The sequence below is a fragment of the Lates calcarifer genome, linkage group LG13 (assembly GCF_001640805.2).
Source record: "Lates calcarifer isolate ASB-BC8 linkage group LG13, TLL_Latcal_v3, whole genome shotgun sequence".
Lineage (NCBI taxonomy): Eukaryota > Metazoa > Chordata > Actinopteri > Centropomidae > Lates > Lates calcarifer.
Window position 1 is genome coordinate 19,221,673 of NC_066845.1, and position 24,743 is coordinate 19,246,415.

Below are 24,743 nucleotides of genomic sequence, written 5' to 3' on the forward strand. Positions count from 1 at the left end.
GGCTTTCAAAAATAGATTTTTTTTCAGTTTCTCAACAACTAAAACTGATTGTGTTAAAAAAAAAAAGAGAAAGACAAGTGATGGATAGGTGTTTTGGGGCTTGTGTCCCACCTGACAACAACGACAGCCAATCAACAACACATTCATGCAGTGTGTGTGTGTGTGTGTGTGTGTGTGTGTGTGTGTGTGTGTGTGTAAGTGTAATGAGGTTGTGGGGAGACACTCGACACGCCAAGATTGTCACCCACAGTGAGTAAATCCATAGGAGGTCTCCCTCTGTTACAACTGCTTACCTTTCCCTCCCATGTCACTCCAGACACATCCTGCTAATGACTGTATGGATTCTACTGAGGGAGAGTGAGCATGGATGTATGCGTGTTGGAGACTGAGAGGGAGGAGGATTGTGCAGATGAAGTCAAAGAGAGCAGGCTTACACTTAGCAACATCTTTAAAAAACGTTACTCATATATTATTAGGTTAGAGGAGGTAAATGTAACTGGATTTTTGTATTCTCTATTCTGCTAGTATATTTTTCATAATATAAGAATATAAGAAGAAGAATATAATATAGAAAATATAGTGTGTGTAATGTGAATTAACTCTCCCGCTAATTTAATTTAATCTATAGCATCAGAAGGACAATTAGGACTGGTACCTTTCACCAGCCCAGGTATCAAGTATCATTCAAGAATGCAGTGTAAGCATCAACTGAATTATGTCTTGCTTAGTATTTTAAAAGTGTGTATGTGTCAGCAAAGGTAACAGTGTTGTAAGCACAACTCTTTACTACTAACTCAACTGATATTTTGTTTTAGCAGTGCATATGCAAATCTGTTTTAAAATCAGAGAAATGGAACTTTATGAGCTTAAATGAAAATATTTGTGATAAAGACACAGGGTGCCTCCCCTGTGTAAGTAAAAGCTAAAATAATGATAACCTCTCTTTCCTGTCAGGTGATCCGTCGTAGCAGCGAGACAGAGAAGCTGCTGTGTCTGGTGCGTCAGCGTGCAGGCCACCACTGTGCCAACGCTGTCATTATCATCCTCATCATGGCCTGGGAAGGTGTCCCGAGGTCGCTGGCTGACAAGCTGTACCGTGAGATCAGCGACACCCTCACCAAATATGGCAACCCCACCAGCCGACGCTGTGGCCTCAATGATGAGTGAGTAGCTGATGGGTACCCTCTGACACTGGTTTTCTAACTTACAAGTTTATGAATGTCCACTAATGGACAGACTGACTGTATTTCAGCATTATATTAGCATTATATGTATATATATGTGTGTGTGTATTACTGGTATTTTGGTCATCAGGGAAGAGAGGGAACAGTTATTTTGGAAGCATGTGGTAAATTTATCTCAAGTCATCCTTATCAGGAGTCTGAGGAAGATCCATGACACCAAGGAATGTATGGTGAAAACTGTGGGTATTTTATGCATAAACTGGGTTTATGCATAAAAGCCTATAAGATGGAAATCTATTGCCTAATCTATGCTTATGTGGAAATCTGTGATATGGAGAAGTCTAAAAACTCAAAGCTTGAAACTAAAATCACTCAAATGAATCTTTGTTATATGCAACTTGCAAGAGGCTTAGATGATGTGCTGTAACATTAATGCTCTAAATGATATGTTGCCCTAATTTACTCATTGACATTTTCTTTGCCACATTTTTATTTCCCACTCAGCTCAGTTGACATACAATGTAGACATAATGTTAAGGACGCACAGAGTACGCATTATTTATACAGGAAGCTGAGAGCGTGCTTACTGTCTCCCCCTGCAGTCGTACCTGTGCGTGCCAAGGCAAGGATCCCGAAAGCTGTGGTGCTTCCTTCTCCTTTGGCTGCTCCTGGAGTATGTACTTTAACGGCTGTAAGTACGCCCGAAGCAAAATGCCGCGCAAGTTCAGGCTACAAGGAGATCACCCTGAAGAGGTACTCATCAATTAAATCCACTTGTAATAATGAACTACTCAGGTTTTTAAGGTCTTTTATTTGAGTTTCCTTTGTAATCTTTGGCAATTTTAAAATACCATTTTATAGCTCATTGGCTCTGTGTTTTGTTCTGACCTGTGATTTTGATTGGCAGGAGGACAAACTCAGGGATAACTTTCAGAATCTAGCAACTGAGGTGGCTCCTTTGTACAAACGGCTGGCCCCACAGGCGTACAGTAACCAGGTTTGTTGCCTGTTGCCAACTACGCACCTTATCTTTTTCACATGTAATGAGTAATTCCATACATCAGACCATCAAGACCTTGACTCTCACATAGTGGCACCTCCTGCTTCTTAGCAAGAAGAGACAGAAAAGAATCTACTGGCTGAGACTGACTGACAACTCTGAGCTATTATTACAGTATGATATGAGATTAGAAAAAAAAGAAATTTAATGTCTGTGTGCCTTTGTCTATCTTTGATGAATATAAGGATGTAAAAACATTTGTTTTCTCCTGTTGCTGTCCTCTCTCTCAGTGTCAGACGGAGTTCAGAGCTCCAGAATGCAGGTTGGGCTTAAAGGAAGGCCGGCCATTCTCTGGAGTCACTGCTTGCATGGACTTCTGTGCCCACGCTCATAAGGACCAGCACAACCTCTACAATGGTTGCACAGTGGTATGATCACTCACCATAATCTTAAATTTGTGATTTGTTTTTGTTCTTTTGTGAGAGGCTAAATAAGGTAAATGAGAAGTGTTAATGCTCGGTAGCTTGGCACAGTTTACATTTCATCTTGCTCTCCCTATTTCTCCCTGTTAGGTGTGCACTTTAACTAAGGAGGACAACCGGATGGTGGGAGAGATCCCTGAGGACGAGCAGCTTCATGTGTTGCCTCTATATAAGATCTCTCCGACTGATGAGTTTGGCAGCGAGGAGGCCCAAGACCTCAAGATGCAGACAGGAGCCATCCAGGTACTTCAGGCTTTCCGCCGTGAGGTACGGAAGTTGCCCGAGCCTGCCAAGTCATGCCGACAACGCCGTCTGGAGGCCAAGAAGGCTGCCTCAGAGAAGAAGAAAAACAAACTCATGCAGCAGGCAGGGGAGACACCGGAGAAAACAGTGGTCAAGGCTGAGGTCTGCATCACAGGTTCTCCTCAATTCCAAGGCAATAAAGGTGAGTTATTGTTTTGTCTTCATTTTTGTGTTATTCATAACACTGTGTTCAACAGGTGCCCAGATTTAAATTTTTGTATTGTTGCTTGACCTTCGGGCTTTGTGTGGTAGCCTGCAATTCATTTAGCCTAACCTGCAACCACTGTATAACAGAACTCAAAGTCAAGTCCATGTCCAAGGTCCACAGAAGAAATAAATAATTAAAAAGCTGACTTGTGAAGTTTAGGCTGTAATTTGTCTTTTCTTTGTTTGAAACATTCAGCAATTACAAAACAAGAGATGAAGCCCAACATCAAGAGGGAGCCCTTCAACGGATCAATAGATGGATACCCTGTGCAGGCAGCAGACCCATTCAATAACATTTATCCACACCCTGCCTACTATGCAAGGGGAGGCCTCCCCCCAGCTGGCCAGCCCTCTGCACCAGACCCAGTAAATGGTTACCATCCACCACCCAATCTGCCCGCAGTGCACTATGGCTACTACAACTACCCCCCTAATGCACTTTTCCCCCCTAAGTTGAGAACCTACGAGGGTCGGAATGGCTCTTTGCCTAAAGCAGGCAGTAAGGCTGTCCAAGTAGACAAGAAGCCTGATATTCAGAGCCTCCAGGCCAGACTGGTCCAGTCCTACCCCAGCCACCCAGAGCAAGCCAACCAACCAAACCATAGCGCTTATGCCCAGCCTGCAGACTACAACCAGTCCCGTCCTTCCTCTGTCTCTTCTGAGCCCTCCAACAGAGGCACTCCAATCATCAAACAGGAGCCTATGGATGTGCCAGTCTATGAAGGCACAGTTCCAAGCCAGGCTGGTGCCAACACACCTAGCACCACCACCCAGCCTGGTGCATGGCCGGGGCACAAGCTTAATGGAAGTATTGTTCCCACAAACTGGGATAGCCATCTAAACCATAAACAAAGTCCTGAAGCCTCATTGTTGAACCTGGAAAAGCAGCAGTTTCACCAGCACACCCAGCAGCGGCAGTCCTCTCCTTACCCCCAGCACTGGACATCCTACTCTGGCTCGAATGCCTCGATGGCTTCCCCTGCCCCATCACCATCACTCCAGGTGCCTCCCTCTCCATCTCCGTCCCCTCACCCTGGTCCAGCGCTCCCAGGTAACATATACCAAGGTTCCACACGCCCTGCCACCCCACGCCCAAGCACCCCTCACCCAGGCACACCACAACCTGGTACCTCTCACTCAGGCTCAGTTACACCACAGCCAGGCACCCCAGGTCCAGGCACACCAGGCCCAGGCACCCCCAGGCGCTGGGCCAGCCCTGCTCCTAGTCCTCAGCCGAATGCCTGGGCCATTGGCCCTGCTGCATATAGCCCTGGTTTGAAGCACAGCAATCCTGCAGGAGCCTACCCTGACAAAATCTGGTCCAAGACCGGGGAGAGTCGGTGTTCTACTCCCCTTGGGCTTCAAGAGAAGGCCTGGAAGTCTTGTGGAGGTTCAGTAGCAGGCAGTACCCCATCCCCTGCCCCTGAGGGCCGCCTCTTCCCTGATGCCCTGCAGCAGTCAGATCAGGTCTGCTGGGACCCCAGACGAGTTGAAAGTGACGTAGAGAGCACCAAGGGTCAGGAAGAGGATGAGGATGAGGTATGGTCTGACAGCGAGCACAACTTCCTGGATCCCAATATTGGTGGTGTAGCAGTAGCACCAGCCCATGGCTCCATCCTGATTGAATGTGCCCGACGGGAACTACATGCTACCACTCCACTCAAAAAGCCTGATCGCGCCCACCCCACCCGCATCTCTCTGGTCTTCTACCAGCACAAGAACCTCAACCAGCCCATGCACGGCCTGGCTCTGTGGGAGGCCAAAATGAAGCTGCTGGCAGAGCGAGCACTGCAGAGGCAGCAGGAAGCAGCTCTTCTTGGCCTCTCCCAGGATGACATCAAGGCCCTTGGGAAGAAACGCAAATGGGGGGCAACGGTGGCAGGTGCCAGTCCAGGACCTGGACAATCTAAAGACAAGAGGGAAGGGCCGGTGACGCGGTTAGCCCCCACGTTCCACACCACCTCTATGGTTACTGTGTCTCCCTATGCCTTCACCCGCCTCACTGGGCCCTACAGCCACTTCGTCTGAGGTCAGACGATACAAACAGACTAATAGCTACAGAGTGGTGCAGTGAAGGGCTGGAGAGAGTGATGAGCAGGATGAATGTCTCTCAGCCGTCTCACAGTCTGGCATCTCTCCATCCTGCCCCCTCCGCAGTCCACTTGGAGGAGCGGACATTTTTATTGTTTTTTACCTCATGTCAGGCAGTGGTTTGGGCTTCAGACACACTGCCTGTGGTGCTCTTCCTCTCTCTTCCCTGGAGAGGAACTCCATTGCTTTTTCTTGTTTATAGAATTTTAATGATTCTAATTATTGCTATTATTATCAATATTATTATGATTGCTATTGTTACTGTCAATGTTGTTATTACAGGTATTATTATAATGAAGACTTGTTTGTTTTTTTATTATTGCTGTTTTCATTAATGTTATTAATGATGTGATTGTTTTTGGTTATATATTTTTTTAAATCAATCAGTCTGAGTCAGTCAGATTCAAACGATTTGCTTTTTCCATGTTTGGAAAACGTGTAACCTGTTTTCTGTTAGATTCTCTTTGGTCTTGTCAATTTTCCCGCTGTCCTTAGAGGAGGAGCCGTTATCTACCTGGCAAGACAGCAAATCAATATTACAGTAATCTTATGACTATATAAAAAGCTTTTACAGGAGGCTTGCCGTAGATATCTATCTCTATATTGACAATATGCCTCCATAAAGGATAATTCCAATTTATCATCAATGTGGGTCTCAATTTCCTAAATTTGGCTATCATTAGGATTTTCTTAAAAAAAACTGACTTTGAGTCAGTTTACCAGCACCACTGTAGTCTCATACACAAGTCACAGTCTACTTTTCTATTATTATAAATATTGCCTATATAAATTGTAAAAAAAAAAAAAAAAATCACCAAAATCAGTTGTCAAGGCAATATAATGTCCAAATTATCAGCTATCTTTGTGCTGATACAATCCACCATACTATTTTGATAGTATGAAGGATGTAAATGAAAACAACTGAATCCCATTGTGCTTCCTTGAAACTCCATGTACACAGCAGGGGAGCAGAGGTTGGCTGACCTCTAAAGTTAAACAAATCCAATCATTCTGATGCAAAAGGTAGGCAAATAGTGTCCTACTTAAAAATAATAATCATTACCCTTTTAACCCAACTGGGGTAAACGTTGCTGCTTCTCTTGTCATTAGATGACATGCTCCTCCTCCTCTTCTACACCCCTCCAGCTCTCGACTGGTGCTCAACTTCCGGTTCTGATCGATTTTCATTCCAGTACTTTTCATGGCACTTGATGCTGTACTTAGGTGCTTTAGCTCAAATCTGGCTCAAGTAGCATTAGTGAGTAAATATTTTTGTTTTAACCCAAGTGGAGTACCAGAATGATGGGAATTTTTGCTTCAATATAAAAGTGCAGGAAATTTGTAAAAGCAAAGTGTTATTAATTATCTTACAAATGCATTGTTTTCCTATGTGGAAAACTGTACATATCTGGTATTCCACAGAGGGTAAAATCAGTGATACTATTCTCAAATGCCATTTGACCCAGATCAGCTATTACCACATGTAACAGATGTAACAGGTGGCACTCTTTATCTTCCTATCATGTTCAAGTAGGGGTGAGCACTTCCCAGTGTAAACTCTAGAGGGCAGCAGTGACTGCCATTTGAAAGTGGTGTGTACAAACAAACCTACAAGCACTTGAGATCCACTCAAAAGCCAGTAGAGCATTGCCTTGCTGCTTTAACCATCTATGGCCAGTAGAGGGGAATCTCACACCCTGTTTGCTGACCATGGATGGGCCTCACCAAAGCAGCTTAAGGTAAATTTGATATTTGTCCCATTGTGGCACAAATGTGAATGAAGTCTGCAGATGCCTTTGGGAAGCCCATCCAGGGGTAGAGCAGAGGGAAACCGTGTTGGGATAGCAGTGCTTTTGGTGCTCCTTGACACACTCTGGTGCTCTCCTATTACACTTGATTAACTGTGAAGGGCCCACTCCTTCCTCTGCATGGTGCTGTCATCTTCGAGCAGAGCAAGGTGTGTCCTTCCGCAGGCACCTTGTCACCACAGAGCCAGCCAATCAAAGTGGCCGCCCTATGGTTGCAGTTCTGCCATTGGGCTCAAGAACTGGTTCCTTTTGAGATGTTTTTGCAGTTTATTGTTGCAAAGTGGTTTTGTCTCAAACAAAGTACACTGTACAGGGCAGAGAAAGCACAGTCATTCAATGCATTCTTGGCAACCCATTCACAGAGAAAACAATAGTACCCAGAGTTAAAGGGAGATGTTAGAAAATTACTGTAGCTTCTGGGAGTTGGCATCAAATGCAAATGCATTGAGTCAATGAATCTCTCACTTTGTGTGTGTGTGTGTCTGTGTGTGTGTGTGTGTGTGTGTGTGTGTGTGTGTGTGTGTGTGTGTGTGTTAGTGTGTGTATGTCTGAAAATGACACAAATGCATGGGTGCGTGAAAGAGAATAGCCAAAGAGAGAGACTATTTGATAGCCTGGATAGAGTCCCATCAATTACTCATTTTTATATTCTCTCCATGAACCCTGTGACTGTTTGACTAACTCAGTTCAAATGGTGACATGGTTTATTTGCAACATGTGAAGAAAATGAAAATGAGCAACTAATAGAACTTGATACAGGCTAACTCCTGGCTGCTGGGTGGTTGTTTGGGTCAAGGCCCTGGTCATCTGTGAAAGACCCTGTTACCTCTCCCAAGGGTCTCCAGCTCTCTACCTCACGCTGTAGAGACACTGGTCACAATCACAACTTGCTACTGAGGGCAGAGAATCATGCATATGTCCCTTTGTGTGCTCTAGATCTCCACACTCATTTTAACCTGCTTTTTTTACTCTTATTTATTACTACATGGTGATGATAATGATTGTCTTTGATGTTTTGTTTTTTTTTTCATCTTTTTTTTTATATAGCTAATACAAATTGTACATACAGAAGAAAAGATTTATAAAAGCACTTTTAATCTTGATTTTAATGACAAAAAGAAAGAGCCGATTATTGACAACTTGAAGCTTAGGGTTTTTTTTTTTTTTTAATTTTCTCAAGAGAGAGATAAAAAAAATGTAAATATTAAAATATTTAGGTAAGATTATTTAACTGGTGAGGATAGTAACTAAACCATGAATGACATGGGGGTATTTTGAAGTCTCTGACAGCCCTTAACAACGGTAAACAACACTTCCTAGTGTGTTGTGTGTAAATGTGTGCTTAGTAACACTGCTGTTTTGCTTTCTTAAGTACTGTACCCCAGCAGCATTTAACTGACAGAGACCTGTCACTTTCTAAAAACAAATTCATCAGCCCAATAATTAACATGAAACCGCAATTGACTTACTCACCGATGACTTACTCACCGATGACTTACTCACTGGTCAAAATAACTAGAGGGTCCCCCATGTTGCAATTGTCTGACCAAAACCTCTGCAAAAGAATGAATTGAAGAGTTTTAGAAAAGCCTGTCTACTTGACAACAATGATTTTTTTAACATGTTAAAGCAGGTGCCAAGAACCCAAAAGAAACTCTCTCATTACAAAGAAATATGTCAAATTTCAAAGTAAGCCTGAAAAATATCAAAACTGCAGTTTTGTGATACGGGACAACAGTGGTCTACTGTCAGTAAGCTAAGGACAAATCTAAATAGGTAGACATAAACCTGATATGTGCTGTATGTTGTTAGAGGAGTTGTCCAGCAATTTGGGAAATATTCACTTATTCACAGTAAATATGAAGCTAGAGCCAGCAGCTAGTTAGCTTAGCTTAGCTTAAAGTCTAGAAAGAGAGGGAAACAGCTAGCCTGGGTCTGTCAAAGGATAACATCTACCAGCACCTCAAAATTTCGCTAGTTAACACATAACATACTTCACAAAGTCCTGGCCAAGAAATAGTTCAGCACATAACCCCAGTGAAACAAAAAATTGTCATTTTTTCAGTTTTATGCCAAGCTAAGGATCACACGTGAAAGTGCTATCAATCCTCTCAAGTAAGTCTTGGTAAGAAAGCAAATAAGCATATTTCCCAAAATGTTGAATCATTCCTATGATATGAGTAGAGTTTGCCCGTGATAGCTCAGCCACCAGAACCACGTGTTCTGGATGTTTAGGAACCTACTGGTAGTTGCAGAGCCAGTCTAAGGTGAATCAGTGGGCAATGGTTTAGCAAGTAATAAAACAACCTTGATCTTTGTCAGTTGTGTTAGACTATCAGGCAAGAAACTGCTTCCCTGCTTGTTTAGATGTATCTGTCTTAATTACCTAATCTAGTTCTCATAATAATAAGTATGCACTTGGCATAAAAATCATCATGCCCCTGTGAAGACACCAGGTTTTTAGTTTATAATGATTATGTGAGACACACACATCATTGCTAACAGCAGTTTGATTGGTGCAGGGGCTGGAACTGGGCCCATTTTACTTTTTAATCACGATGCATGGCCCACATTACACACACATACACATTTGCCTAAGAAAGGGTGCTGAAGATAATGATGTACATGATATCTTAATAACTTAATAACTGTAAATTTCTAAATGTCTCACGAGTTTGGTGGATGGTTCTCATGTGAGGCGCCACCTCCCAAGCACGTACGAAGATGGGAGGTTGGTTAGCTGGTGCTATGATGATGCTACACCTTAAATTCACTGTGTAAAAAAATGTGAGGGATAAATGATTACCACAAATATTTTTCTGAGCTCTTCGAATGTCAAGAGAACTATACTTTTGATTAAAGCAGTTTCACAGGATAGGAAGCTGCCCAGGTGCTGACTTTACAAAAAGTCTTTTGTTACGCTACAAATTTACATCTCTTTTTGAGGGCAGGGGGGCACTCAAACAGTTGATCACATTCTCTATTAATATTCATTCCATGTTGTACTTGAAGTCATTTAAACTAGGATGAGATATAGAATCATATAATATCAAGACTGTTATCTGGGGTTCACATTTGGTACAGTGCAAGTACCAAAGGCTATTGAAATTATCTTTGAGTATGTTGTATATGTTCATGTTAAATGAATGCTAAGATATTTGAACAGTACAGGAACAGCAGTTGTGTGCTGCCTCCCTCTTCCTCTCCCTAGTCATGCACTTCCTTTACTCAACCCCGCTCTTTCTCTTAACACCTTGTATATTTTGTCTTTCTCTCTTTCACACACACACAAACATAGATATACATAGGCATCTCACTGTGTATGGCCCACTTTAAGAAGTCTATGAACACCTAATTTAATGAACACTCTCCAAATTTGAGATAGAGACTTGGACCCTGGCCCATACAAATAAAAAAAGAAGAAGAAAAAATGAAAATGAACCTAAACAACTGGCAGCTACATTCCTTTATAAGTTATAGGATTGGTTCTTTATTTTTCATGTCAAGGATGCAGTATGTAAAAAAGGTGTTTTTGTTCAGTCTCTCTCTCTCTTTGTAGCTGTATGGTGTATTATGTGAATACATAGTGTATGTGGTAAAAAGCCCACAATATTGTTTTATGTTGCGCGATAAATAAAAACATTGAAGTAAAAACGGATTTGGTGAAGTGCCTTTATTTTCAGGTCAAGCTGTATTCTAATTTTGAGCTATGGTGCAGTTTGTTCCAGTGGGAGACTAAGTGTAAGTGCAAGTATAATGTTGTTAATTCATGCCTCCAGATTTGTTAGTAGTCTCTGGGCGGTCTCTTTACAAGGATCCAATTAGAGGCAGGTTTATTAATTACTGTGAATACTCGGTCTCCACTTTCTTCCGCTCCCACTCCACTCACCTTTTAGTAGGAAAAGGCTGACAAAGAGAAGATGAGAAAAGAAGTGGAGGCAAGTGAGTGAACATACAATACAACACAAAACATCCATCCATTCATCCATCCATCCATCTATTATCTATACTGCTTATCTTTTGAGGGTCACTGAGGGCTGGAGCCAATCCCAGTTGACCCTGAACACGAGGCAGGTTACACCCTGGACAGGTGGTCAGTCTATCACAGGGCACAACACAAAATAGATTTCTGCTATCACAGGTCTCTGCTGCAAACCATTAGCAGTGCTTTTAAATCTTCTTTTTCTTTGAAGGGTCTGGAAAGTCTGTTTCCTCCCCTGAAGGTCAGTCTCTAGCTCTCTGGTCAAGTGACTGTTCTTTGTTTGAAGGTGTCTTAATATTTTCCATGAAGGAGATGCTGTAATGTCACAAAAAAGATGCATCCAAAGCTAAAGAACACAAAAGTAAAATGCCTGAATCCTTACAATGGATGTGTTCACTATACACCAGAACCATAATCAAGAGTACTTAGAATATGTACAATCAGGCTTACGGTATATGATGTAGTGTGGTCTGAAAGGAGGCAAGGTGCGAGTCCTTTCAGTGCTTTGAAAGTCAGGATTGAAAGTAGGGGCGGGATTGACAAATCAAGGTTGGTGTGACGATTACACACTTCTGGTTCAGACCTTAGCAGTAGTGTTCTGTATGATGTGGATGACAGAGGTAACTACCTCAGAGGGGAAAATTACAATAGGTGAGTCTGAAAGTAAATAAAGTAAAAGCACATACATTTCACATGTGAAAACCATAGACTCAATGTGGTTTTGGAACATTTCATGGTGTAATGTGTGAAGCCCAAGTAAGTTCCCATGTGAAATCTATGGGATTACATGTGTCTACATGTGATCAGTGTCTACATGTGTTTCCTACATGTGATCATATGCGTACACATTTAATGCCATAAAATGCTCCAAAATCACACAAAATGCTCAGACAAATGGCACACATGAAACCACAAGTTTCATGTGTGCCATTTGTGTGAGCATTTCACGTTCACATATTTCACATGTGATTTTAAACTGTTTTCACATGAGAAATTCATGTGATTTTAAATGGACACATTCTGACTGTATTTCATGGGTGTTGAAAATAAAAAGAGATAACCATGAAACTACAACCAGCTTTCTTGATGTAGCTTAGCATAAAGACTGGACTATGGGGAAGCAGTCAAAATACACAAATGAGTAAATATCAAGTTATTCTTCTAAATGCCTCAACATCCTACTACCGATATATTCACTATCCTTCCTCTTTACATGTCCAAACTCATCTCAGTCTGGCCTCTCTGACTTTATCTCCAAAACATCTAACATGCGCTGTCCCTCTGATGTACTAATTCCTGATCCTATCCATCCTCGTCACTCCCAAAGAGAACCTCAACGTTTTAATTTCTGCTACCACCAGCTCTGCCTCTTGTCTTTTCCTCAGTGCCATGGTCTCTAAACCATACAACATCGCTGGTCTCACCACCATCTTGTACACTTTTCCTTTCAATCTTGCTAATACTCTTTTATCACACCTGACACTCTTCTCTGCCTGTTCCAACTTGCTTGCACACGCTTCCTCACCTCTTTTCCACACTCTCTGTTGCTCTGGACTGTTGACCCTAAGTACTTAAAATCCTCCACCTTCATTATCTCTATTCCCTGTAAACTCACCTTTCCTCTTGGGTCCCTCTCATTTACACTGTGACGACTCCTCCACCTGGATGCTAGGTGTCCCTGTTGTGTTTTCCTTGCATTTCTTTCTTGCTGCAGGTGGTGGAGGTGGTTTAGGGTCATCAGCTGATTGAGCCACACCTGGGCCCAGTGTGTGCTCCTTCTTATATTAACCCTCAGTCTGGAGTCCGATGGGGGGGCTGGGAGGATGGTTCCTGGTCCCGGCCGACCATGGTGGCAGCTGCCATTTTCGTTTCAAGTTCTGAGACAGCTCCGGGTGAAACATAACCAGGCTTCTGCGTACCATGCTCAGAGCCAAGGGGCGCTGGAAAGATTTCACCCGCCCTGGTTGTTGTTAGCGGGCAGAGAGGTGGTGCAGGAAAGCACCACGGACAGCGGATTTAGCCCTAATGATCTGGTGTTTGGGCATACAGTCCGTGGGCCGTTGACTCTGTTGTATGATCACGTGGGGCAGGCTGAACCCCCTGTCAACCTGCTTGACTTTGTCAACGGGTTCCAGCATCAGTTGTATATGGCTAGGGAGAGGGCTAAAAAGAACTTAACCTCTGCACAGAATAAGATGAAGCAGCTATATGATCGCAGGACGGAAAAACGCCAGTTTAGTTCTGGCGATCAGGTTCTTGCTTTGTTGCCACTGGTAACATCTCCTTTCCAGGCGAAATTTCAGGGTCCATATACAGTGTTGTGCCAGGTTTCCGAGTTAAATTATCTGTTGGAAACACCCCAGTGTAAACGTAAGACTCAGCTCTGCCATGTAAATTTATTAAAGCCTTATTTACATCAGGGGTTGCGGTCTTGTGGGTGCAGATACGGTAGGGAGACAGGTATCTGTGGGTGAGCCATCATTGGAGGATGATGGGGTGGTTGCACCTCAGAGCTGATCCTTGATGCAATCCCACCTCCACCTTGAACTCCTCTGTCACACCTACAGCACACCTCACCACTGTGTTACAGTCTTCATACATGTCCTGCACCAGATTTTCTCACACAATACCACAGTTCCTCTCTCGGCACCCTGTCATATGCTTTCTCTAGGTCTACAAAGGCACAATGCAGCTCCCTCTGACCTTCTCTGTACCTCTCTATCAACATCCTCAAAGCAAATACTACATGTGTAGTATTCTTTCTTGGCATGAAACCATACTGCTGCCCACAAATGCTAACTTCTGCCCTTAGTCTAGCTTCCACTACTCTTTCCCATAATTTCCTAAGACATACACTAATCCAATAAAAGATACACACTCTCCCTCTATGGTTTATGGGGAAGAGATAGATATTTATTTAGAAAACTGAACACAAGTGTAGACATTGTTTTAATATACTACATACAAATCATAACAAGTTACAAGCATAATGGAATTAAAACTTGGATGTAGGTGTGGTAATCACCAAAAGTTACAATAAACAACAACAACAACTGGCTAGCAACTTTGGCTTCTTTACCTGTGAAATCTTTGATGGATGGTATTGTGAGTGATTGCTAATGCCAGTCCCTCATCTCTTTCTCTCTTTTACCTTAAAGTATCTCAATAAACTCGTCATCTGGAATAACAAAGTTTATAAGTTATTCTGGAAAACATTCATAGCAACTGAAGTACCATTGCAATATGTTGCATTCATTCTCTGCTGTGCACTTGACATTAGACAGCGAATGTAAGCTAACTAGTTGTTTATATACCTTACTCTGATTACTTGTAAGTTTTAAAACAGATTTTTGTTTTCAAAGCCTTGTTTTATGTTTGGAGTTTTATTTAATTTTACTCAGTGTTTTTATTGTAAAGCACTTTTTTTTATCTTTGTTTTACTCATTTTCCACCAAGGCAGTGTGGATGAGGTTTCGATTCCACGTGCGCACAGGGGAAATTAAATCATAAAACAATCAAATAAACAAAACAGTTGGGTGGCTCGTGATTCCAGCAGTCAAAACAAATAAACAGCACTACAGTGTCAACTATGTCTAGAGAAAACTGAATTTAGCTTACAGTCCACCTCACTAATCAGTATATATTTGATGTATATGTCATGATCCTTTCTAATATGTCCATTGTAGACAGGGGTATTCGGAGTCATCCATAATTCCAAGGGACAATCAAAGCTGATCTTTTGAAAATTAAAGCGAGTCAGATTCTTACAACAGGTTCTGTAAATTGACTATCACAATGTGTCATACATAGAAACAGCCAGAGAGGACGACTAATGTTCATTTCTCTCTGCGTCCCGCCTGAATTCCTCACTGTTGTCGCTGTGTGGAAATGGCAGACTAGGTTTTGGTTTCTTTGTGGGACTTGTGCACCTGTTGTCCAACATTGAGCTCAAACTTTCGTCCTTTCACTCTTGTGGGCATCTTGCATTAAAAATGTCACATGTACTTGTCTGTTATGGATTCACGTTTCTCCGGCGTTTTGTCACGTTTCAATTGAAACGCAGAAACACACCGAAGCAAAAAGAATTATTGTGCAGTTATCAGCCCACCCACTGCCCTTGAAATAGAAAGACAGTCGTTATATGACTGTATTTAATTTCAGCAGCAAGTGTGTGACGGCCATAGTTGTCTGGGATGGATTCACCCCATGTGGGACGACTGCTCCACTCCAGCGGGACATTAAACAAACAAAAAAAAAAAAAAAAAAAGGAGGTGGTGTCCAGTGGCCTTATGTTAGGATGTATGCCACATAACAACAAAGCCCAAGGTTCAGTTTCTAACCAAGGGTCTTTCTGTTCCCTCTGCCCTTTAAAATGATAATAATAATAATAAAAGATTTTTCAAAAAATATTCTTTTTTACATCATACCTACCTGATCTAACTGTGAACAAAGCTAACTGTCAACACAGCCCCATTTGGACTGGATTTCTTTCTTTAGAGGTGAGGTGATTTTAACAGTAATTTCAATTCACCTCAATTACATTCACAATTACCATCAGTTTTTCTGTGAACTAGCTGGCCCTCCTGTAATTTAAATCCCATCCAAAGAAAGGTCTTTATTTTTTTAAGTGGGTGTCTGACTTTTTTCCACAGGAAGAAATACTTTTCCTTTTACATTTTGTCTACATTTTTCTTTATCAGCTCAGGGTGAAATTTGACTGTTGTGTCGAAATGAAAGAAGTCAAAGCTGATCAAATCTGCTGTTGCAATGTGAGCTACAGGTACTCAGACAGACAGTTGTTAAGAAAACTTTAAAATGTGATAATTCTTAGGCAAATTATGAAGCATGTTTTTCCTTTGATTTCAGAGTAGATTTCTAAATGTTAATCCCATCTGAACTGGGGAAAGCATTTGCAGCGCCAAGCAATTTCTAAATTGTCTGCTGTCCAGTTTATCACAGCTCATACAAAAGGGTCTTTGCCTTCAGACAAAAGTAGAAAAGGAGGCAGTTTTCATTGGTAAATGTTGATTTTAGCAATTAAAATGACAAGAGTTGCTGGCAGGTGTTATTAGCTTGTGGCTAGCTAGCTAACAAATATTACATAACTGTTAATTCTCACCGCAGCTGAATTTTCAACATTTCCTGCTGTTCCATAGCCATCTGTGACTACATTCTTCTTTTTGACTTATTATGAAGATTATGAAAGATTATAAAGAAAAGTATGTTTTTTGTACAATATACTATGTACATTGTTGCTGTATCATCAAAAACACAAAAAATGTCCAATATAAATCTAGATTAAATGTCAGTTTAGAGCCTCAGGTCAATCTAAGCAGCATATCTTTAAAGCATGGGAGTGTGCCCCCCCCGCAGACATGGAAAGAATATGAAAACCACATTGAAAAGACTAAACGTAGGAACTTCCACTATGAGACCATGATACCACATGAAACACACCATGCTACACATGTAAAACACTACAAGTGCTGTTATTGCAGAACAGCAAGCTCTCAGATGTTTTGCCAAAAAAAAACCTTTGTAGAAATCTTCACCCCAGCACATTGACCACAGAGCAGCAAGGAACAGAATGTCTGCTGCTGTCTCTGCTTCATCCAAGAGAAGCAGATGTGATGCAGTTCTCCTTTTCTACTTCTTCTTCTTGTCCTTGCTGTCATCTGAAAATCAAAGCACATTAAAAACCTCAATCATTATCAAAATAAAAACATGTGGAATGTCTGAAATCCAGCGCAGTGGGTGGATGTGAAGCGGTGGCAGGAGGTGCAGCAGGGTGGAGACTAAACATAGAAATGCACATTCAGTTAGTATGTTAGTCCTAATTCTGTCCTGAGCATTTAAAAAAATCTTCTCACGTTTGGGCTCAGTTTCTCTCTTCTGTTGGTGGGAAGACACATATAATAAATATAAAAGTAACGTACATGACGTTCTTAATCATAAAACCAATCAATAGCTTTGACTCACATCGAATCACTCCCAGTGTTTTTGATTAAAGATGAGTCAGCACTAACCTGTCTTCAACCTGGATCATCCTCATGTTCGCATTGGTCCTGGTCTGGACCTTGCGGCTGTCATGTTTGTGGCCACCAAACAGAATATGCAAAAATGTAAATCAATCAATGAATACAAGAAGAGCTTATCACTTGCTGTGCCTACTAACCTAGAATATGGACAAAGCAGAAGCTTACCAAGCACACACACTTACTGGAATGGGTGCTTCTGTTGGTAGGTGCTGCTGTTGAGGTAGCTCTTGGTAGTGAAAGTATGGCTGAGAATACCACCTGGGATGATCCTCTCCTTCTCATCCCACTTGAACATTGACTCAGCTCATCTTGGCAATATGTCTACTCTGGTTAACTTATTGATAATGTATACTGTATTTACAATAAAACAAAACATGAACATAGCACAACACTGCCTCTTTTTGTGTTCCTTTTAAAAATAGAAACATGTATATACTGTATTTTGAGCATTCCAATTTCTGTAGCCTACATATTAAAGCCCAGTGACAGGAAAAAAGTTGTGGAAGGTTGTATACTTTACAAAAAGGCTGAAGAGGAGGCTGCCCAACTGAGGAGACAAATCTGTCAAAGAAGAGCCAGGATGCGGTGGAGGACTGACTTTCTAATGGTTACAAAATTTGCCTACCCATTTATATGTAGACTTGAGAGTTTACTTGGTACACCTAGAAAATAAATTGCAGTTTCATATTGTCTTTATTTAATTTGTCAGAGAGGTGTAGATTTATTTTTTGTATCAACTGTAGTTTGTGGTGCTGTCAAACTGTACTGGGTTTCTAATATTTATTCTTTCCTCATTGGTGTTGAATGGACAAACACCTCAGGTTTCAGATTTAATTAAAAAAAAAAAAGACACATTACAACCTTGACGAGGTTAACATTTACTGCAGGGCTGCTTAATCAAGGTCCACATACAGGGAAGATTTTGTACTCAAATAGTTTGATAATTAAATTTTACATACATACCTGCAATTTCTCTTCTGGGCACTCAGACATCAAGAGGTTGATACTCAGTCTGACAGGCCCAGTACAATTAGGTGCGCAAACATCAATATACATTAATTCAAGAAGTACCTGCACATAATCTGTATCACATCATTAGTCATTAACCAGGACAGACCTCAACACAAACAGGACATTTCATGTCTATGATACAGTAATCATGTATTAACTGCTCTCATGTTGAGTTTGGGAAAGGCTTTGTTCACCGTGCTGGTGCCATCGATTGGTGACACATCAGGATTCTTCCTCCTGCAGAGCCATAGGTGAAACGTTACATGAACAGACAACTTTTCCCCTCAGTGTTAGAGCCCTCTCCTTCATGCTGTGATGCCAAGGGTGCATTTCTGAATGTGTACATTGGCAATCCAGGATCTGTACATGATGCGCTGATCCTAGAGGGATCCTCCATGTACCAACAGGCCTGTATCCACCAGCTGGGTATTTTCTAGTCGAAGATGGCTAATACCCATACAATGTCCTATTGCTTTTATGACACCATACCAACCAACAAATTTTTTACTTTGATGACTTTTGACTAATCTTGTTGTATATACAGCACCAGTCAAAAGTTTGGACACACCTTCTCATTCAGTGGTTTTTCTTTGTTTTTATTATTTTCTAATTTGTAGATTAATACTGAAGACATCAAAACTATGAAAGAGCACATATGGAATTATGTAGTAAAGAAGAAAGTGTTAAACCAGAATATGTTGCTGCTATGTATGTATGCTTTGCACACTTCTGGTATGCTCTCAATCATAATGTGTGTGTGTGTGTGTGTGTGTGTGTCTGCTGGAAGGCAGATTGTTATAAAGTTTGCATTATAATTCTTTGTGGTGTAAAATACCTACCATTATGTCCTAGTATTGATGAGGGTAATACATAACTAGTAGGAAATTAGTGTGAGTACACTGTATACCACTCCATAAGTGAAGGAGAAGTTGAAATTGACACTTTTTTTTGCAAGTGCTCTGAACTTTCTGTACCTTCATGCTAATACTCTTTGACACAGACTGCCAGTGTTGATAACCTCATACCCCTCAAGAGTTGAGACTTTCCCTTCAGAAATACCTCAGGCTAAGACAAAGAGCTAGCTTGTGGTAAAAATGGATACTGAATTTCAACTCCACCAATTTCCCTTTCAGCTGGGAGAAAAAACAATCAGATGATGTATGCAGCATTATGGCCCAGTTGCTATTAGCTACTTGAATGACCACCAACAAATTCAAATCAGATATTTGATGCAGTGGCTAACAGGTAATTTGGTGAGAGAGAGCAAGCAACAGGGAGAGACGGCTGAGAGACTGGTGGGGGGGGAAGCCTCTAGTTACTGATTGTAATGACCAATGCAAGCAGCACTCTGAGCATTTCCTGAATCTGTTTTGCCCAGCCATATATTTTGGCACTAAGCTCAGCTCATGCAGTGCTCAGCTGGGAGGAACAAACATGCTGGGGGTTGGAGGGCAGGGTTTAATCAGATGACACACTGCAAAGCCAAATGTTGATGGTGCTGAACTGAGTTTCTGATGTTTCTGCATTGGTGTATAGATTAATATGACTGATTCTGACAATATCTGTTGTCCACAACTTCTTTATACTGAATGAAGAGCTTCTCCTCCAGGTGATTAAAGCCCTGCATCTGTTACTGCATATGTTTCTATGATAAGGCTACATTATTGGACTGGTCAGGAAGAGCTCGGCATTCTGCCTATACAATGCTAATACCTTTGTATCACATCTTGTGATATGCAGTTTGTTCGCAACTGAGTGGAAGCTCAACCATTCCAGGAAGTGTTTCAGTTGAGTTCGGTCATTCTCTGAAGGAAAGACTTTGACAAGTCACAAGAAGCATGTTTATGACCCTGTGAGAGAGCCACAAACTTTATACAGCCCACAGTGTCTGTCATAAAATGTATTATTTATGGCCCTCTACACTGTGGCCAGAGCATGTAAAATACACGTAAAAAAAATGCAATTTTATATTTCACCAAAAGGTGGCAGCAGCTCCGTGTAGCTGCCCTGCGTGACTGCGTGACCCTTGCTGTGACCCTTTCCAGGCAATTACTGAAATGGCAACTGTAAGTAAAAAAAGGAAAGTTGACTGCGAGGGACGCCGCTTCCAGGACAGGTGGAAATTACAATACTTTTTCACTGAAATACGAAATAATTGTGTTTGCCTAATTCGCCAAGAGACACTGTGGCTGTGTTTAACGACTTCAATGTCAAGAGACACTACCAGTCAAAACATGCTAACACATTCGACAAGCTATCAGGGAGCAAGCCCGACAAAAAATTGAAGCAGCTGGAAGCTGTTTTAGCTTCACAACAGCGTTTTTCCCAAGAGCCCGTGAGTCGAATGAAAATTCCACAAAGGCTAGCTACGAAGTGGCAATGCTAACTGCTAAATACTGCAAACCTTTTACAGAGGGTGAGTTCGTCAAAGACTCTGTTAGGAAAATAGTGGAGAACATCTGTCCCGAGAAGAAACAAGTTAGCCAGTGTTTGCCTGGCTCGTAACAGCTCGTAATATTGTCAGATATTGAGAGACAGTTGGGCGCCAAAGGAGCAGACTTTGATTTTTTTTTTTTTTTTTTGTTAGCCTGCGATGAAAGTTACTGAAAGTTACTGACTCCTCAGTTACTGATTTTTTTGAGAGTTGATGATGACATGAATGTAACTGAAGAGCAGCTTGACCTCCAGAGCCTTAAGGACCAAACAAGAGGAACAGATTTATGTGTTTCTGTTTGTTCCACCGTTGATGACATGAAACTACCTCTCTTCTCTGTGGACCCTGATGATGCTCTGCATCAGCTGCAACTGGAGCTTATTGAGCTGCAGCGTGACAGCGAGTGGAGCGGTCGACACCAGCAGCTCTCTCTCATAAACTTTTACCAGCAGATGGATAAAGGCAGGTTTCCAGAGATTCGCACATTTGCGAAGAAGATGCTGAGCTTGTTTGGCTACACATATCTGTGTGAAAAAACATTCTCCGTTATAAACTTTAATAAGAGCCGCATGAGGACAAGACTAAGTGACTCTCGCCTGGGTGACATTTTGTGTGTCAAAACCACTGCCTTTGAACCAGACCTGGCCTATGTATTGCAGTCCAGATCTCAGTATCACCCCTCACATCAGTGCCAGCAAGTTACTTGGTTTGGTCATCTGAGATGAATACATTCTAAATTCTGTGTTTAAAATTTGTTTTGTGTTGGTCAAAAACACAGTTAGAAATATACTTGCACTTGGACTTATGGCACTTTATATATTGCACTTCTTAATAACTTGGTGTTATGTACCTGTAGGACTGACGTTGGAGGCATGTTCATATGTTTTGAACTTAAAAGTTGACAGAAAACATTTAGTTACTAATAATAAGTCATGTTTTAAAATGAACCAAGATATGTTTCAGCTTCCTGGACATGTTTTTTTTTCCAGACAACTTTTTCACGTTACATGGCTCTCAGATATGAGAAGAGTGGTTTTGGTAAGACCTTTTTATGCCTGTGTGGGTAGCCTAGATATATTTGCATTCCATGTGAAGAAATGTATTTGGAATAAACTTTTCATAAAATATTTCATTTGCATTTAAATTTAATCGTTCAAAGAATGTCAGACAGAATGACTGGCCCTCACGCATTTTCACATCATCAAATCTGGCCCTCTTTGAAAAAAGTTTGGACACCCCTGCATTACACTGAATATTCCTTACACTGAATATTGGTCTCAGCATTTGTGTGCAGCGTGTAGTAAAAATAAAGAGGAGACCCCGCCAGCAGCTTTGATATTGATACAGTATGTGGGGTAATAGTGGTGAGATGATTACAGATGGACAGAGGAGCATTGTCTGCAGTCAGTATTGTCCCCATCTTTTGTACAGTGTTAGCAGGGTTTTCCCAGCTGGACTCCACTGTCTTGCTATTCTGTGGCCTTGCCAGGCCACCACTGACTTATTTTAAGTCCTGTTCAATATGCAAAGTCATGGGCTGCCTGCTGCCTGTGACCTCAAAAATAATGTATGAGGAAGGGAGAACAAGGGCCAGGACTGGTGTGTATGATGTTTTGAACAAATAAATACAAGGCTAAGCATAAGTTTTTTTCAATCTTTTTTTTTTTATTTTTATCATTCTCTTCTGTGTTGTGTGTTTAAGTGGTGTGCCTGTGATTTAGTATTGCACCATAAAGGTGAGAGACTCACAAAGCAGCAGAGGCTCAGACACACCTGACTTTGAATATGGGTCATGTTCAAAGGACCATACACTGAAAAGCAGCTTACTCTAGACCACCCTTTCCTTCCAAAGACCAGTTTCTTTTAAACCTCATATGTCTGTTAGCTTCCTGTTAAGAGCTTGATGACTCGAGCCCCACAGTGATGACATCACAAGGGTTATTATTTGGGACTTTGAAAAGCTGACTAAAAAAAGTACATAAAGTATATATAAAAGTATATATATATATATATATATATATATATATATATTATCTTTGAAAAGGACCAAACAAATGACTAAAACTGTATGTCAGCTGTGTTATATCAAATGCCTGAGCAGAGACAAGTGGGTGATGGGAGGCCCTTTTTTTCAGGAGTGCTGATGTCATGGCACCACACAGCAGTGATTACACCTTTAAATCCAATCAGTGCCACATTTCAAACCTTAACTTTGCCTTTGCTCTTGACCTGTTCCTGATTGAGGCTCCACATGAGAGATACTGTGGTAGTTTTGCTCTGTGAGGTGACTGAGGTAACTTTCTATAGTCAATTGTACAAGTTTTGTTAAAGCAATATTAAGAGTGGGAGCATTGCTGTATGCCATGAAAAATCAGTGCTAATAGATCATGGCAGTAGAGCAATACGTCATCTTGGTATCAGTGCTCATATGAAGGGACAGTGTGCTGAGTTCTACACACTAATGGTGGTGAAGAACACAGTAGTGACACAAGGCAAATTAAAACATGTACAGCGTGTTGAAATGCTCACCATGAACACGTCCATTACAGTCAATACCTGAAATGATTAATGTTAGCTGCTAACTCTTATTATGTCAAAGGGATCTATCATCTTCATAGTGTGTAAGAGTACCTATATGCATAAAAGATTTAATTGATCTGTATATCCAGTATATTTGAAACATTAATATTTTCTCCACAGTATAGATAAATACATTACTGTTGTTTGTTCCTCCTGACTCTGCAACCATTAATTGGTGAGGCAAGAGGAGGAAAAATCTACAGGGCCTGTGAACTACGCTGACCATGTAATAATAACTAGATCAAGCTGTTGCTGTCGTGTCAATAGTATAATGGCATGCTCATCTGTAGTTTAACTGGAAAAAAGAGCCTGCAGTTGTGTTAGCAGCTTTGTGAGACTGTTTGCAGTAAAGATGTGCTTTGAGCTAAAAGAGAACATCAGCGTGTTCAACAGGTACAGTATAATGTTTTCATCCAGTAGTTGTTGAGACAGCACAAAATGTCAACTTCATGGTGGTGTTAAATTAAAAGTAAGGTTGGTTTGGACACAATGAAATACAATATAACAACAATATAAACCTCTGTTTTACTGTTTGTAACCCTACCTAAAATGATTTTTAGTTTCCTTTATAGGCCTGCCTTTGTACATTGAACATTGATGGATAATGTTGTATTTGCATCATTACTCTGTGAGCTCTGTGCTTTACTGTCTTATTTTTGACTAATGTTCAATTCTAGCAAATTTTTAGGACAACATTTTTGTAAATAAAAATGTAAATAAATTCATTATCTTTTATTACATTTTTTGGCTTCAAAAATGTATTTGGATATATGCAGGCCAAAATGAACACCAGGAGACACTACTCAGGGGTAAAGAAAAAACAAAAAAACAAAAAACACACATATATATATATATATATATAAATATATATAAAAACACACACACACATATATATATATATATATATATATATATATATATATATATATATATAAAGGGTAGGGCAGTCTGTATGTAGTCTCAGACAAAACCTAGGGCACAGGACTCACCACTCACTGCTGTTCATCAAGCTTATACAGTTGCTCTGCTGAGATGTAGTAATAACTGAAGGCAGCCCAGATGATTGTATCAACATTTTTATCAACACAGATCTTCTCTCATCTGGATAATGGTAGCTGGGCTGAGAGAGAGAAATGTTTGAAGAGACACTGATCAAAAAATGGCATCCATGAAATGTGGAAATTATACTATACTATTCAGGAAACCGTGAATGTGTGAACCACACTTCATGGCAATCCATCCAATAGCATACTGAGTGAAACTGATGGACCCACTGACAAGCACGAGCAGCTGGCATGGCTGAAAACAATATATCAATAACACAATTACAAATGTTTACATTTGTACAAGTTTATTTCTCAATACACAGTGAAGTATAAATGAAACTGAATCTGCCATAGCATCCTGTCTGTGGTCTGTGTCAAGCCAAAGAATTTCATCCACATCACAGGCTATATTAGCCCCAGCCAGGCAGTGGGGGAAAAATCTCTTTGCATGTCTTATCCACCCCTGACAAGCCTCAGCTGAAAGGTCTAAGAAGGCCTCTACCGTGGCCTGGAGGAGGTGAACACGCAAGTGTTTCGGTCATAAATCTTCCACCAGAGCAGAGCAGGAGTGGTACAA

The 24,743-nt window shown here is 41.1% G+C and overlaps 1 protein-coding gene across 1 annotated transcript in view; it reads left to right on the forward strand.

Annotated features, from left to right (window-relative positions):
- The window catches only part of tet3 (tet methylcytosine dioxygenase 3), a 34,734-nt gene extending 24,001 nt beyond the window's left edge, over positions 1 to 10,733 (forward strand). The window contains 6 exon segments of the mRNA XM_018668944.2: positions 955 to 1,163; positions 1,787 to 1,937; positions 2,092 to 2,181; positions 2,475 to 2,612; positions 2,757 to 3,111; positions 3,373 to 10,733. Of these exon segments, the coding sequence (XP_018524460.1) occupies positions 955 to 1,163; positions 1,787 to 1,937; positions 2,092 to 2,181; positions 2,475 to 2,612; positions 2,757 to 3,111; positions 3,373 to 5,204 (2,775 nt within the window). The 3' untranslated portion in view covers positions 5,205 to 10,733.
- The last annotated feature ends 14,010 nt before the right edge of the window (positions 10,734 to 24,743 follow it).